Source organism: Vulpes lagopus, chromosome 8 (assembly GCF_018345385.1).
Source record: "Vulpes lagopus strain Blue_001 chromosome 8, ASM1834538v1, whole genome shotgun sequence".
NCBI lineage: Eukaryota > Metazoa > Chordata > Mammalia > Carnivora > Canidae > Vulpes > Vulpes lagopus.
Genome location: NC_054831.1, coordinates 72,318,376 through 72,335,715, shown reverse-complemented (window position 1 = coordinate 72,335,715; position 17,340 = coordinate 72,318,376). Strand labels below are relative to the sequence as shown.

General features: G+C 45.5%; 1 protein-coding gene across 10 annotated transcripts in view; it reads right to left on the bottom strand.

Annotated features, from left to right (window-relative positions):
- Nucleotides 1–588: 588 nt before the first annotated feature.
- Nucleotides 589–17,340, bottom strand: part of BEND7 (BEN domain containing 7) — a 79,960-nt gene continuing 63,208 nt past the window's right edge. For 3 of the 10 annotated variants that reach the window (XM_041765820.1, XM_041765828.1, XM_041765829.1), the window contains 2 exons: nucleotides 15,228–15,347; nucleotides 5,583–6,575 (listed from right to left, as the gene is read on the bottom strand). In XM_041765820.1, coding sequence (XP_041621754.1) covers nucleotides 6,448–6,575; nucleotides 15,228–15,347 — 248 coding nt within the window. In that variant the 3' untranslated portion in view covers nucleotides 5,583–6,447. Of the gene's footprint in view, nucleotides 4,633–5,582; nucleotides 6,576–15,227; nucleotides 15,348–17,340 lie in introns of those variants that run through there. The other 7 variants (XM_041765826.1, XM_041765824.1, XM_041765822.1 and 4 more) reach the window with 7 other exon arrangements.

Below are 17,340 nucleotides of genomic sequence, written 5' to 3'. Positions count from 1 at the left end.
GCAGCTGCAGAGTAGCTCAGGGCCCTGTGAAGCGAGGACCCACAATCAGACCTCGAAGAGGCCACGAGAGAATGGACAGACCGGCCTGGGGGTACTCCAGGCTGGGGGGTTGGGGGGGGCGCCGGGGAGGGGGCGGGGCCCAGTGAGGAGTGGCGCCCTCTTACGTTCAGAGAGGAGAATAAAGCAATTATGTCTTACCAGCCACTTTGCATTAAAGAAGATTGATTTGTCCTTCTGATGTGTTGTTTCCATAGAAGCAGGGCTTAACCTTTTAAGTGAAGATTATAAAGCTACCTAATTCATTTAAAATTAGGCTTCAAGCCTATCAGTACTTAATGCTCAAGTGTTACAGTGGGACCGGCTCCTGCCATTCGTCTGACTGCCACGCAGAGTCTGACTTTCTGTATTTGAAGACGCTCTTTCGGGTGGCAATCTAGTTTGTTTATTTTTAAAAATTAGCTTCCTAAGGAGATATGGCTTTCTGTGTAAGATCACCCGAGTATTAATAAATACCTTTTAATTAATGATTAGCACTGACTCCTCTTCATAAACATGGGAGGACTGGCACACAGGCACAGAACAGGCACGTTCAATTAAAGTAATTTATTGTGTTCTTCTGGAACGGACATAAAGAGCATCTTGGGAATTGATAGCACAACACAATGTTATACACCATTTCACAACTAGCCTTGTGTTGAAATTGTTTTAAAGAACATAGTCATTTTAAAAAATCTAAATATTTACATATTAATAAAACATATATACAGAAGATTGAGACATCATCCATAGATATGGAATATTTTTTTTTTTTACTAAGAAAGCCTATAAAAAGGATTTCTGAATAAAGTCTGAACAGTAGTCACAGTAAGTAAACACAAATACAATTTTAATGTACAAAATATGATTTCACTGTTGCAGTTGATATGTATTTCCAATTTGTGGATGCATTGCACGTACTCGTGAGTTGAGCAATCCCCACCCTTCCTCAAGTATTGAAAAATCCAAGCTGTCACCCAGTCTTGGAAGGAAGTGCTTTTGAAGGTTCGTGACGCATATTTAACAGATCCCGCAGTTGTAAGGTAAATATTTCTACCTTTTAGTAGCAACATACCCATCTTACTGTAATAGAGTTGAAAGGTCACTAATTAATCTTTTCCCTTCCCTTGAGAAATATTTCCTTCTGAGGGGCAGAAGACAAATTTTAAAACATACGTTGCAGAACAACAAAAGCCCTGGTTTGTAGGACTTCATCAGGCCACTGGATGATGACCAATGGGACCAGTTTCAGGGAAGGGATCACTAACTGGCCTAAAAATGTAAAAGGCTAGTAACTATAGGATGTGATGGGAACACTTTCTCTGAACCTTCCTTGTAGCTTCAGAAATAAGACAAATAAAAGATGCACAGATATGAGATGTAGCTGTCTAGCAGTTAGATTGATTCCACAAGCCACACCTAGAACCGGCTTTGTCACATTTCAGGGATGCCTATCTACTGTCTTCGGTTGATGAGCTGGTCTTCAGTGGAACACAGGATTGCCCCGGAGCTCCCCTCCCAGCTCAGGCTGAGCCGTTCAGTGCGAGATGGCACAGGTACCTTGGACAGGGTGCCTCTACAAGAACTTTGAGCTCTAATCCTCCATGACTTAGTTAAAGCAAGTGCCAGGGAAGGGTGTGTAATGGTCAGCACAACAATATTTTCCCCCTCTGGTTTGGCATTTCTACGGTCCCAATTTCTTTCCAGCCAGTTTTTGGCCTTTGGGTCAAGTGCCCGAGATTTCATGGTAATTTGCTTTCTACAGTGAATGAGGGCTACGTGCAATGTTTCTAAGTAAAATGGTATTTTTAAGTTCACCATCTTTTTGGAGAAGGGAATCTGGAGGTAAATATTTCTGTAAAACAATACCCACATGGCAAGCTATCTCTTTAGTATAATCCCATATTTTCATATGTTGGTTTCATAGGAAGTGGAGGGCGAGTATACTAGGAACCAAATAAAGTATATAATATTAAGTACGTTTGTGGCTGGTTGCCACACCATGCCAAAACCCTGGACCCCACAGTTTAAAACCATCTGTGGAAACAGTTGTTAGGTATCATATGGGTCACCGGTTACTTTGAGTTTCTCACCTTTTAATTAGTTATTTTGTCACTGGGTTGACACAATCTTTGTGAAAAGTTTTTCTTTCTCAAGAATTCGAGAATTTGTAGATCCTTCGCACTTATTCAGTTACAAATGGCTATCTTTGGAGGAACTGATGTCACAAATGATTTCGTCTAATAAGTCAGAGCTATCCTGTCTCCCACAACAACTTTTTCATCTTCTAAGCTGCTGAAGGCCTAATTAATGCTGGCCTTCCCAACTGCTCCCTCAGCGCTGGAAAGAGCTATCCTCCTTTATACAGCATCTAAGCAGTGCACATTAAAATAAAAATGCTTCTAATCTCTGTAATGTTCACATTGAGCTTATGAAGAAAAAAAAACAAAGAACTGCTTTTTAATGAACAATGAACGCAATGGTCATACACTGGACTTTTAGAAGGTAATGAATGAGTCAACTCTAAAAACGATTTCTAAAGACCTCATACCAAACTGGAAGCTTGATGATCACATGTGACAAAGTCTATGAAAACTATTCAGATATGACAGGAAAGCTTCACAGAACACCCACACTTTGCAGTAACCTGAAACGCTACGTGGATCTCTGAGGGAATTCAAACGGCAGAGTTACATGTGCTAATGAACAATGTCACTACAAGGGGAGTCTAGGCAGTGAAATCTGGCTCTGTGTCTTCCGTGTTTCCTCTCCTGGTGTCAAATATATTACCTACAACAGAGACAAGACAATGAAGGGGGGCCACTTCTCTAGAAGAGAACTGCACACTTTTCTGGGACGGTGGAGAACCTCACTGATGAAGTATCTGTTTCGCATTTAAATCACTAATTTTTCGGCCAAGGCTTTAGTTGTGCTGAGTGAGCAATTTTGGCCACTGGACAGGAAAGTCCATGACTGTGTGTTACTATTGGAGTTAGGTCCACATATTGTCCAGGAATAGAATATGGCTAAATAAAATATGGTTTACCTGTAAATGAGAACATGATGCAGCTATTAAAATAATGTGTATGAAGACTTGTGGAAAGTGGAAAATGCTGGTTAGGTCAAAAAAAGAAAAAAAAACCCTTAGGAAACAAAATATTATGTATTTGACCTTCACTGTATAAGTAAATAAAATAAATAGAAAAATCTGGGGGGGGGGGGAATACCCCGTAATAGTTGTCTCTGAGTGGTAACATTAATTTATAGTTTCTTCCTTTACTTTTGTTAATTGTTTAGAAGTATGTAAAAGATTGCTGATGTATGACAAAAATGGCTAGGCGCCGGTGAGCTCTGTGCTACCTCCTTTCTAAATTTTAGAAAGCACTGTTTTGATTTTACTTTCTCTGTCCTTTTTTTTTTTTTTTCCTACCCGGCACAGAGTGTTCCCCAGTCCTGGGTGGTTTCTCGGGGTTATCACAGTGCGCTGTCTGCACCAGCAGCCGCCTCACACGGGACCGGGGCTCCCCGAGGGTGGGCGTTTGTTCACAGAACCTGACAGTGCTGAATCCTGGGAGCTGCTCCAGCATGCTTACGGCTTACTGACAGGGTGGTGAGGGAAAAGAAATGAGGAAAATGTGTTCTTCCACTATAAAAGCGGCACACGTTGTGGTTAAAACCAGACAAGCAGAAGGTTGCTTCCATGTAGTGGACTGAGAAACATATCCTTGGGCTGCCTGCCTGTAACCCTGACTTGGTTGATTCTGGTTCATGGACACACTTAAAGGATTTATACCCTCTTCCTGCCCCTCCCCGGGACAGCAGAATTTGGAAGAAGGATAAAGACCTTCAAACGGTAATAAAAGGTGTTTCTCAATCTCTCAAAAGGAGCCACACGGTTCCTGAGATAAAAGAGATAAGGAAGGTCTGATGAGGGAGTCTCAAAGGCAGGGGTGAAGCGAGGTGTGCAGGAAAGGCACACTTCACCTCTGGGGCACGTCCTGGGGCCCACGTGGGGAGGGAGGGTTGGTGTAGTGCTGTCTTCACAGATGCTGCCCCGACCCCGGATTTTACTTTAGAGGCGATTGAGACTTGCTAGTCTAACCAAGACAATCTCATTTCAACACTGTGAAATTTAAGCACCAATCTGCCAACTTCTTTCCCCCTTTGCTACAGGATCAACAGTATTATTTGTCGTGCTCTTTAGTCATTTGTATCGAGTGTGGGTAGTCTAGTGAAGACACCTGCAGGGTGGCCTACCACTACTGTCTCTGGCAGGACCTTGCGGCCTTGGGCAAGGTTTGAGAGAGGACTCCCAATGAGTGAGTTTCAACTGCAGAGGACTTCAGGCAGACTTACGACAGGCATTCTAATTGTGAAGACACACAGTGGAATGGAATCCTAAAGGGATTAGTACATCCATCGACTCTTAGGGTCTTTTAAGAAACATGCAGAGGAAAGCTCGCTTTGGCTTAGATGTGAGAAAGCTATGCGGTATAAAGGCTGGAAGTCGAGAGGCCGGGGCTCTGGCCGGGCCACCAACCAGCTGTGAGACCTTGAGAAAGTCATTTAGTGTTTCTGGGCCTCAGGCTTTTTTACCTGTAAAATAAAAGGACTGGATAAAAAGAAGGGAAGGGACTAGATGATCTCTAACGTTCCTTCTTTTCTCAGATTCCTTGAAATTCTTTAGTTCCATGAGATGGTTCTATCAGCCTGTGTTCAACTCCCTCATCTGAAGCATCTCTCTGCCTCCATCTTCAGACAGGAAAATGCAAAGGTATCATTTCAAGGGGAATGGTTTTCAAATAAGGATAGCAGTACTGCTAATAATTATGAAGCCCAAAGTGTGTGGATGACCGTGAGGAAGGGGGCAGCTCATGGACCCCAGGGCAGCATAGGCGGGGAGGAAAGCTGGAAGGCACAACCAAACAGCTGGGATTCTTCCAAACTGCCTCCTGAAATGTGCCATTTCATTACTGGTAGTAATATTTCATGCGTCTACTGGGAGTGGGCCAGGTGTGATAAGAACAAGGCTAACAGGAGTGGTCATGATGGACAAGGACAAGATGGGAAGGAACAGTAGAGATCATGCATTTCAATTATCTTAATTCATAAATGTGGAAACATAGCCAAACAAGCAGAGAACTCCCTCTCCTATAATGGCTGTACGCGGGAAGAACTTGATGTAAGCGGGCTGTTTTCGCGCTATGCGCCTCAGTTCATTTATTTGACCATCGATCTGTTGCCTAGCTACATGGTGACCGGGAAAGCCCGTGCATCACTTACATGGGTGAGCTTTCTTGCGGTCCTGACCTGCGTCTATCCTACACCTGCAAACTCTACTTTCCTTGCCATCCCCGGACAGGCACTACCAGTGAACACCTGACCTGGAGGAGCTCCTACAAGGATCAGCTCCTCCTCTTCTTTTCTTTTTTTTTAGCTCCTCCTCTTCTATTTGCCAGGGTTTGTTTGTTTGTTTGTTTGTTTTTTTAAAGATTTTATTTATTTATTCATGAGAAATGAGAGAGAGAGAGACAGACAGACAGACACAGGCAGAGGGAGAAGCAGGCTCCATGCAGGGAGCCCGACATGGGACTTGATCCCAGGACTCCAGGATCACGCCCTGGGCTGAAAGCGGTGCCAAACCGCTGAGCCACCCAGGCTGCCCTATTTGCGAGATTTTATGGAAAAACTTATAATCCCTACATCTGGAGTTGAGCTTTTTTCACTTAGAGGTTTTTTTTTGGGGGGGGGGGAGGTGTCTGAGGTTTGTGGGCACAGAAGTCTCCAGGTAGTCTTTTAAGGGTGGTCATTAAAGAGTCCTGATCATCACATGGCTCAGGGATCGGACCCTGTCCCTGGGGCTCTCGGGTAGGAAACGACAGAGGCAGGAGGCCAAGGTCAGAGTCAAATACTACGAAGTCGGATGGCGTCTGTGGCTTCGCACTGCAGCAGATGTTGCAGTGAAACGCTCTACTCGGCTGATCTGTTTCTAGGACGGGGAATGTGCACCCAGGATAGAGGGACAGGCTTACTCTGTCACTCAGTTTTCACTGGGTGCCTGTTAAAGGAGGAGCAGTGACCTCCTGCCTCTCAAAACCCTTTCGGGAGAGATGGATGAGGACAGAATGTATGTCAATTTTATTAAAAACTTGGTGGTCCTTTTTCTAGGAAGAAATATCATTTTATGTTAAAGTACTTGTAAGGTCTACGGGTTTTGGGAAGCATGATGTTGTGACACTAAGTTCTTAGGACTTGCTGCTCTGAGGCTCTTGAGGATATGAGACCATGTGAGAAAAATGGAGCTTTTCATACTCCATGTAAAAATATCTCTGAACACAGGGCCCTGAGAACCTCTGATTACAAGGGTCTGGGCCAGAAGCCATTTGCTCAAGCGTCTGCGTCTCTGATGTTTCAAACATTTTCAATGCAAATATTTTCATGCGCTGTATTTTCCAGCGGGTGATGAAAAGGTAAATGTGTTTTACCTGTTGGTGGTAGAGAAATGCTGTCCAGTCTTTCATCACCGTCAGCTACCTCTGCTGGTTACAAACATAAAACACAAATCTCATTAGTTTCAGGGAGCACATTCATTTCCCTGAATACAGTAATGCAATTTAAAAACTCCAGTAATGCATAATAGTTTCAACTTTCTTCCTCGTTGGTTCACGGTACAGATTTTAGTACCATTAGTTAAAGTATTTTTTTAAGATAATGATATAAAATCTTTTTTCCTGCATTAAGTTTTTTGGAGGTCTCTTATGAACCTTATTCTATCAATCGTTGATGATCTTAGTTCATTTTCCCTTGTTTGCATAGGCTTAAATATCCACCCAGAATCTGGGGGGTATTGTTTGAATATGATCATCGAAGGACGGACGTCAGTGAATCCCTGTGGTAGAATTTTCCCTTGTCATCCCCAGAACCATCCCCGTGGGGGAGGCTTAGGAAATCCCGAGAACCGGCCTTTCTTTGGAGATGACTGAAATTCAGATCCTAGAACTGCCTGTCTGAAATCGGCATCAATTCAGTCATAAAGGAAATCAGAAGGAGTAAGTGTATCTTCAAAAGATTCGTCACGTCTCTGTTTCAAAGTGCAAACCTTTGCTCACGCCTGATATGTTTTAATCTCCTTAAGGGTTTTGCAAAGGTAGGTCCTTCAGTCACAGAAAACCCTCCATTAAATACAAAAAAAGAAAGTGCTCGCATGTCTCCCGATAACTGATGGGCTTGCCACTCTCCCCAGCATGCTGGGAACAGGTCACCACGTTTCATCACGGCCACTTGGATAATTTCGCCCGTTGTTCCCTGGGCCCCGGGGCTAGTTCCCTCTCCCAGCCACCCTCCTGCTGCCTGCATCCGGGTGCGTGGGGCTGGTCCCACGGGGGCTGCCACGTGCCATCATCACGTTGTAATGCTGAGCCGGTGGGAAGCAAAAGTAATGCTGCACTCCTGTGTTTATTGCTGAGGCTTTCAACACAATCGGGGGCCGATAGGGCTAGAAACATTCAAAGATTTTCACTCTGGCTCATCCCCTAACACCTTGTCCTCAGATCCCTACACACTGGCGCTGGTGAAAGACCCATTGTCTGCTGACCTGCTGAATCTACCAGAGGGAAAACGCTGAGAGGAGACATGGTAGTTAAGACCAGTTTGGGGCAGAGAAGAGTTTCTGCTCCTCTTCTCTAAAATGATGTAGGTGAATATTTAATAATGAAACATTTGATTCAAGCGATAGGAAAAATGATAAGATTAAAAATGTTAACATAGGCTTATTGACAAAATAGAGGACATACTAAAATGCAAAGTGTTCCTCTCCGGATGAAAGGCTTATAGGCATTTAAACTTTTGTTCTTTGGGTTTTTTTTTTTTTTTTTAAAGATTTTATTTATTCGTGAGAGACACACAGAGAGAAGCAGACACATAGGCAGGGGAGAAGCAGGCTCCCTGCAGGGAGCCTGATGTAGGACTGGATCCCAGGACCCGAGGATCATGCCCTGGGCCAAAGGTGGACCCTCAACCACTGAGCCACCCAGGTGTCCTTGTTCTTTGGGTTTTAAAAATTATTCTATATACTTAGAAAATAATGGGGGGCGGGTTGGCGCATGGGTGGCTCATTTGGTGAAGTGTCTGCCTTCTGCTCAGGTCGTGACCTCAGGGTCCTGGGATCAAGTTCTGCAGCAGGCACCCTGCCCAGCAGGGAGTCTGCTTCTCTCTCACTCTCTGCTCCTCCCTCCCAGCTCATGCTTGCTCTCTCTCAAATAAATAAAAATCTTCAACTAATGAACAAATGTTATTTTTATGAGAGCAGACACTATTTTCTTCTAAATGGTCTGAGCGAATTTGAGGAGGGAGATGAACTACGTGGTAGTCCTTTCATTGTCTAGGATTTTAAAAAAATTTAAAAATTTTTTCAACATTATTAGCAATGAAAGCCACCACCATTTATTAACTGTTTACCATTTACTGAGCACTATACATACATCATCTAACTCTTAGAAAACCCTACAAGGTAGGGCTATTATTCTGCTCATTTTAACAGATGAAACCACCGAGACAGAGGTTAAGAGACTGAGGGAATATGGGGTGCCTGGCTGGCTCAGGAAGAGTGTATGGCTCTTGATCTTGGGGTTGTGGGTTCGAGCCCCATGCTGGGTGTAGAGATTGCTAGATAATAATAATAACAAAACTTAAAAAAAAAAGAGATTAAGGGAATGCAGCTAGTAAGTGACACTGTAAAGGCTGTGAGTCAGGTGCAAACCTGGGCTCTTAATCTCTTTGCTATGAATAGTCCAGATGTATTTCGCATGGTATCACTGTGAGCTAATTTTTAAAATCTTCTAGTTCATTGTATACTTGTCACTTTCCCTACATATATACTTTCTCTTTAGTTATAACAAAACCCTTCCCTTTTTAATTTAGCCATTTTCACTTTTAAAAACCAGGCCTATACAATCCTGTGCTATAGTAAAAACAGAATGTTCACATCTGAAAAATATACAAATTATTGCATGCAAATTCGTGTGTGCTGGCTGCAGGAGCCGAGCAAGTGTCACAGGTGAAGAACACGGCTGTGCTCCTTAAATTTAATTATAACATCTGTCTATAACAACGAGCTCCTAGTCCTTCTCCTCAGGTGACAGTCAAGTTGTGAAATTTAGAAAAGATTGAGCAAGTCCAATAAAAATTTAATAGCAGTGACAGCTTTGCTCTTGGATCTCCCACAAATAAAAAACTGTGGTTTCAGCTCTGAGGAAATAGCCTAATGAAAATGATTAAAAATCCACACTAGCAAAGGAATCATTCCAGTTACAGGAGAAAATTATTACATGTGACGAGAGTCCCCAGATAAATTTCTATGTGGATTCGCATAACCACCTTTCAGATCTGTGTGGGGAACTTCTCTTTTCTAGAGGCAGGGTGGGCTTCCGTGAGCAGCGAGCTGACTGGCTTGCGCAGTGGGGTCTGTAACTAATTCCAGGAATTGCACCAAATATGATAAATAAGGTTGAAGTTGTAGAATGTCTACAAGACACTGTTTGTATTATTGTCTGGACTGGGAATACTCAAGATGAGAAAACGTGAGTGGGAGCAACGTTATTGACCCAGGCCACTCAACTCCTATCAGCCTCAGGAAGGAAAGGCAAGTGGCTCTAGTGTCTATCTGCTAGGGTCCCACATTGGTGCTGCTTAAGGAGAATGCAGCGAAAAAAGCATTTGACAAAACTGGAAGATAAAACCTTTCTGGCAGGTCACCACTGATGCGCTGTCCTTTGGTCTAGTTTGGTTTGCAGGTCAGGGCTAGTTTTGTCCTCAAGCCATCTTCCCCCTGTCAGACGCAGGAACGAACCTGCCAGGAAGGCAGAGAAGTGCCCAAGGCGCCAATCACAAATATCTAGGTGGACCATCTAAGCCCAGTGGTTAGATGTGAAAACGCCCTAAATCAAATATGATGATGACTCTGGAACCGGGCAGCCAACATCCTGAGCTCGTGAGAGGCTCCCACAGGAGGGGAAGGGTAAGGGAGTGGCCTACAGTTTGGATCCCACACTGCAGAAGTGGGCAGGTGGGTGTGAACCAGGTGTGTCAGATGAATTACTAACACAAACGCTGGGACGGTTAAGAAGGGGTTCACTGGCCAGTCTGCGGGAAATCCAACCAGTAATGTGGAGGGAAGTCCCCACTGTGTGCATGTGTATTCTTTGGGGGGAAGCAGGGAAGGGATTGGAGACCAGAACTCATAGTAATTGGTCTCAGCATCTGGCACTAGGGAAAAAAAAAGAGGTGTGCTTATGTATAAAAAATATGGTATGAGAAAATAAAATTTATCTTTTATTTATCAAACATAAATTTATATGAAGATCAACTTTTCCAACCAGCTTACAAATGGATTTCCCATCTTCCTCGTTAAAAAATGAATGGTATGGAAACAATACGCTGAAGATGTTTCCACACTACCTTACAACGAAGAGATACAACTTAAACCAAATTTCTTATTTTAGTCATGCATCCCGCTTTCAGTGTTGGAAACACAATTCAACTGAGTAAATGCGAAGATCTAGTTGGCTTTGAAGTGATTCAGGAACCAGGCAGCATCCCATCCAGCAAATAGAGGGGAGCTCCAAAGGGCTCCAGCAAAGTGTTAAGGTTTTAAGAGACAGGACGGGGAAGTCATAAACAGGAAAAAGGATAATTGTGGGAAAGGCCACCTTCCCTTGGGGACAAGAGGGTCTTATTAGGTGGATTGCCTCCTCTTGCTCTGGGAGATGGAGAGGGTCCCGGCCAGAAAACTGCTGACTGATCAGTTAAGGCTACGTTCCCGGGGGAGGCTGAAAGTACCATCAGGTGAGGTACTGAGCCTGCTTGGTGATGTGGCCCGAGCACGAGAGACTCCACTTTGGGCCTGTGGTTCTCCTTTTAACACCAGCAAGGCTGTTTCTGTGTCTCTGAAAATAGCCTTCCACAACACACTCGATATATACTCAATACTCTACTTTTCATGTCTTCTACCTTCAAGGGTTTCTCTTCAAACTTAAACTTTTCAAGTCCCCCTGGGACTTGTAATCATTCTCCTCAAGCCAGAGGTGCATGTTCTGTAGCATGAAGCTGTCGTCTTCCTTCCACTGAGTTGTCTCTGCAGCTCCTGGATAAGTAGCGTCGGTACTCTGGATTTATACAGCTCTTGCCCCTCAAATTCCCAAGTTGCTCGGAGTAGTTCCCACATTTTCCCTTTCTGCCCCTGCCCCTCAGGAAGCAGGCAGTTTCTGTGGATTGTAGGCAGAGGGAGTGAAGTGCTAACCAACCTCCGGCCTAGAAACTGGGGGCATCCTTGGGACCAAAGGGAAGCCAAGTTGCCGGTTCTTGGGGTACTCTGGCCTTTTGTTCTCCTCTGGGCTTATGGAGCATTAAAGTCAGGTCCCCGCTGCGGCAGATGTCAGAGTTCTCTCAGGCCTGACTATTCTACTTAGTGTCTTTGATCTTGGGGGGCTTCAACAATTTCCCCAATAGGTAAATAGAGTCCTGACATACCCAAACAGGTCAGACCACCAAGGCAGGACCAACCTAATACTTACTAACAGAAACACCATTCAGGCTTTAATAAGTGAAATCTGCTCTGGGAAATGAAACTGAGGAGACACGGCGCCCCACGTGGCATCAGTGCTCAGTAAGGGGTTATTTGCTGTGGACTCTATTGGGCAGTTGTCTTTTGATAACACCCGTCATTCAATTGTAAAAAAAAACCAAAAAAACAAAACAAAACAAAAAAACTTTCCCTCCTCAGCTCTTTCCTGGAGCCTGACGTCTAAGGAGGCTGAGGTAATGAAAGGCGGCCTTTGTGAGGCCAGTCAGGCTGAGGCAGGAGACCTGTAGCCTAAGGAGGGGTGAGACACCCACCAGCCAGGAGTTAATCTTCCTCAGTGTTACTCAGTTAATCTACCTGAAGAGGGTGAGGCCACTGGGACTCCAGACTCACAGCCTATGTGGGAGGAAGGGAGACGAGGGGAAACGGAGGGGACTAAGGATGTAGGGGGCCGAGAAGGAAATGAGAGTCCCTTGTTCCCAGGGACAGAGCTCAGGGATGCTGCCCCCTGGGTTCTAGGGGTCATGGAATGAGTACTTGAATGCTAAGTAAGGAACTGGTGGGAGAGTCTCCGGGGTCTCACGTGACCAGGATCAGCTAAACAGTAAGACCTCTTCACTGTGGGTTATTGTCTCCTTTCCACTGACTGATCTGCTGGCTCACTCAATGAATATTCTCGCATGTCCACCATGCGCCACACACTTGGGATCGAAACACGCTGCAGATGCAGACTCTGCTCCTGAGGATCTCATGGTCAGTGGGGGAGACACAGGAGTGCCATTATTCTGGGGGCAGAAGACCAAAGGGCCAGGGCCACCTCTGAAGGCTCCAGGAGGAAGTAACCTTTAAGGTCTGTGACGAGGGATCCCTGGGTGGCGCAGCGGTTTAACACCTGCCTTTGGCCCAGGGCGCGATCCTGGAGACCCAGGATTGAATCCCACGTCGGGCTCCCAGTTTATAGAGCCTGCTTCTCCCTCTGCCTGTGTCTCTGCCTCTCTCTCTCTCTCTATCATAAATAAATAAAAATTAAAAAAATCTGTGACAAGAGGAGGTGCCGCCTCCCAGGCAGAGGGAAAGCATGTGTGTGAGAGCCCAGCACATTTCAGGACAGGAGGGTGTCTGATGAGGTCTAAGACTGGAGTAGGAGTAGGTGACTAGGATGGGCCATCTGTCAAGGGCCCTGGGTCCATGCTGAAGGGATGGTATTTGGGGAAGACAGGAAGCTGGTGAAGTCTCTCATCAGGAGTGGGACATGATCAGATCTAATTCTCAGAGAATGAAGTCTAGGGTCTCAGGTACGGCCACATCTGGAGCTGCATACGGATGGGCCATCGATGGTCGGACAGTTCAGGTCCTGTGTGAGGCTGGAGAATAACAACAGCACCAAGAATGGAAAGCCAGCCACTGGGTTTCAGAGGCAGGCCCAGGAGGCAGAGGCCATGGACTTGATCGGAGGCAGCGGGAGACTTGGGAGGACAAGCAGACAGGGAAGCCCCAGAGCTCAAGGGAAGAGATCCCATGGAGTCAAAATCCACAAGCAGGTCAAGTAGAGTGTTAACGTCAACAGGAATCTGATCATCCGGGGGATACAGCAGGAGCTCCTGCCCTGGCGTGGGGCCACAGGGCAAAAGGCAACGGGTTCTGAAGTGGACAGGATGGGAAGCCGACCAAGGCAACGCAACCCCTTTGGGAGGAAGTCTGACCAACACCGTCCAGGAGAAAGAGCCAGCAGTGGTTTTAAGAACCAGCACGGATGGAGGAATAGCTGTGCTTTGTTCAGGGCTGGCAGAGAGAAGGAAGATAAGGAGGGCATGACGTGTCGGCTCTGTGAGTGGCAATACTGACACCGGCTGATTCTAACTCTGAAAACAGCCCCGAGGCAGGTATTAGCCTTGCTCTATAAATGGAGAGCCCAAGGTCCCAGGAATTTGTAGTCGGCAGATGGCAGCCGGAAGGTGAGGACCTTTCTTCCCAGCACACCCCACTGTGTTCACGTGCAGTCACGGTCATTGGTAGATGGAGAGAAAGGAGGCAGAGAGATCGGAGAGACCCGGGGGCCGGGCAAGCAAATGATCTATTTATTATCCAAGCCTGAAAACCCTTCGCAGGCGAAGAGGGTGAGAGTTGTGCAACAGGAGCAGAGGGCCCACGGGGCACGGTGGGCTGTGTGGGCCCTGACCCAGGATACAGGCTATGCTTCCTCGGCTGCACAGACGTTTTCACAAGGCACGCCAGGTTCATTTATGAAGATACCTACGTATGACACAGGTCTGGAACCTCACAACCAGGAGGCAGGCTTTATCTTCCCGACTGCTTTGTGACACAGACACTGGGGACTGACTGGCCCAAGGGCCAGGGCTGGGGAAGAGCAGAGGAGAGACCCGAAGGCCAGGCCTTCTGGGCTCCACAATGACTTACTGCCCAAAGCAACAATACGTTTCTACCAACGACAGATGGCCAGACAGCCGTGGCCCACTGCTCTTTATAAAGAGTATCAATTAGTATTAAAGGAAGCAAATGGAAAAAAAAGAAAAAGAGGAAGGGAAGATTTTAATTAAAAAAAAAAAAATCATCTAGCGCTAAATATTTTAGAGTCCTGACAGCTGCTTTACAGCAGAGGACCAGAGATGCACTGGGTCCCTTGCTCCCTGGTCTCGGGCATGGAGGCACTCCCCAGCCCGTGCGGGGAGCTCTCCTCACTGGGGGCGGGGGTCCGCCAGCTGATTCAGGCTCCTCACTGTGCCCAGGACACTGAGTTCACACAAGGGATGAGTCAGAGACCCAGGCTCCCGCGTGTGCGCTGCTGTCCTCCAGGCCTCCACACCAGCCCGCTGTGCCACGGTCAAGTCAGCGTCTGGAGCCCGTCTCTGAAACCTACGCTCTGCAGCTATGGAAGCACGTAGGCTCTTGGCAGACCAGGCATCCTGAAGTTTGATTGGAATTGTTTGCTTAAAAAAATGTCTGGAGGTTTGTGGCCTCCTAGAGATGATTATTCTTACATGATGACAGAAAACTGACTTCAGAGGAATTCCTTACTGGTAAATAGACCAACTGTCATTGAGACCCCAAATGACCAAATCTAAATAGTCATAATTCAACTGGTATTCACTTACCTTGGTAACATCATCTCAGAACCACCAGAGCCAGATTTGAATAATATCTATGTGACTTCAAATCCCTTTGTCTATTCTATGCAGTTTTTCTGGTGGGAGGATTATTATCATTTATCTTTTTTTCCTCAAGCCACTGGTACTTTTTATAAAGTCATGCTGATCCAAACACACAAAAACCATTAGCAAATAGAAGCAGATCACAAAAGAAAGGTCCAGCTTTGCAGGTAAGATGCACAAGGCCACAAATGAGATTAGCAATCTTCTTTGTTTGTACTAGTAAGAATAAATGACCTGATGTAATTTTTACTACTTAATCTTCAGGTAAGTTTCAAAACTCACTTGAGTAAGACTTTAAAATGCAAAACCGCCGCACATTCTATAGAGCTTTTCCTTCAAAAGACAAAACAGTGAAGTGCCGTAGAGCAGAGAACTGTACTTTGTGACGTCTAAGAACTCAGTAAAGGGCTTCTCGTGATTTTTCTCCTGCAGCTTATTCATACCTGAGCCTCTTTTTAACCTTCTTCTGGCCAGTTTGATCTGATCCTGTAGAATCTGTACCCAGTCTCTTGGGCCAGGAAGTTTATCCACATGGTTAGCAGTACAGTATTTTTCTGTGAAGACTGAAAGAGAACGTGAAATATTATTAAGAACTTTAACAAATAAAGCATGCAGATCTGAAATAGGAATCTATCTTAAGAAGAAAAAAAAGTGTATTTCTAAAAGGCCTTAAGTTCCGCAGTGGGAACTTCAATGTCTTCAGTGTCTATACTACATTCCTTGGGTAAAGATGGAGATTGGCAGGACCCAATCTCCCAGCTTACATACAGTGTATGGTGCTTCAAAATGCAACTGGCTATACAAAATAAGTAGTTCTGATGTAACCACTCTATTCTACATGCATGTATACATGTCTTATATGGGCAGAGGAGAATATGTTACCAATGGGACCACTGGCACCATGACAAAATTCAGCAAATGGATCGTTACTGTTGTTAAATCTGATCTCAGGCAAGATCACACAAAATGTAATGCAAGATTACACAAAAGGATGGCATTCTCATGGTGTTTCCCACTAACTCAATCAGCACTCAAATAATAATGCAGCTGTATCTTAATGCAAGTCCTGGTTGTACTTTGTCAGCCTCTGGTGTGCTGGGCTAGCACCTAGGAGAGCACCCAGCGAACTGTGGGGAGTGTTGCGGCAGGACAAGAGGGAGACAAGACGGTGGCCTTCTGAAAGCCACACAGCGATCCGCGCGCTGCTGCGGACATTTGGGCTTCCCTTCACTTTGGAGCACTTTCACACCCCATCTGTGCAACCTGCTCTCCGTAAGGACAAGGCGTAGCATGCGGTCACCTCACACTGCCTTCTTGGTATTTAAAATACTGGCAGTTTTAATGTTTTAAAGGTTTCTGTTAAAAAGAAATGACAAGGGAAAATGTTGACAGATTCAGCCGTACAAAACTGTAAAATTTCTATTGAATGAAAAAGGAACATCTCATCAGAATAAAAAAAGCTGGCTGTGCTCAATATGACTGAAATGGTTCAATAACTACCACCAAAAAAAAAAAAAAAAAAAAAGAAAGTTCAAATACAAGTGAAACTTCAAAAGTCTCCATAGATAAATAGACAAAGCGTATGTAGGAAAAACGGTCAGCTAATATATAAACCAAAGAATTGCAAAACACACTCTGGCTACTAAATTAGAAAAACAATGTTAGAAAGCTAATCCTTAATATTGATAGGCTTGTGGGGACCTGGCACATTCAAACACTACCATTGGCATAAATGGCAAAACACTTTTGGGGAATAAGGTGGTAAAATATGATGAGAGGCTTTTAAAACCTAATACCTGTGGCCTGAGCCTCTCACTCCCCGAAACTTATCCTAGGGAAATGATCTGAAAGGAGGAGGAAGGCCACATACAGAGGCAGTGGATCCAGTTGTGCAGGAAGCGATGGCCAGCAGCAGTGGGGAGGCTGGTTGTGAAGGGAGTGGGAGCTGGGGTGTCCCTGGAGGAAGCCACTGAGATCCTCTGAGGGAAGAGCGAGTGAAGGGGGTGGGGGTGACCAGACCACCAGACCGGTATCTAGAACTGGCATTTTTGGTGAATCCTATGACCTGGTAAACATGGGAGAAAGGGAACATTTGAGGGGAAAGGTGGGCTGTACTGGGTTTGGTTGGGGACATGCTGATCTGGGGTGTTTGTAAAAGCACCCCTTGGGGACGCTGGCAAATATTTCGGCACAGAAGCCTGTAGTTCAGGGAAGGGATCCAGGGAGAAGATCTGGGCCTGAGAGATGCATACCTATACGTAGTAGTCAGAACAGCAAGAAAAAAATGTTGGGCAAGGAGAACATATGGGATGAACAGAGCACTGGGCCAGGCATGGAGCCAGAGGGAGCCCCAGCCAAAAGGAAAGGGGGGCACAGGATGGATGAAATCAGGAGACCTGGGAAGTGTGGTCTCGTAAAGACCAGTGAGTGGCACTAATGAAGAGAAAGGACAATACTACGTGCAGAAGAGAGCGTCAGGCACACGGTTTGCAAAGTGTCACCCGGAGGTCCTCAAGGGAGTGGTGAGGCGGCCACAGAGGACATTCCCCAAAAACC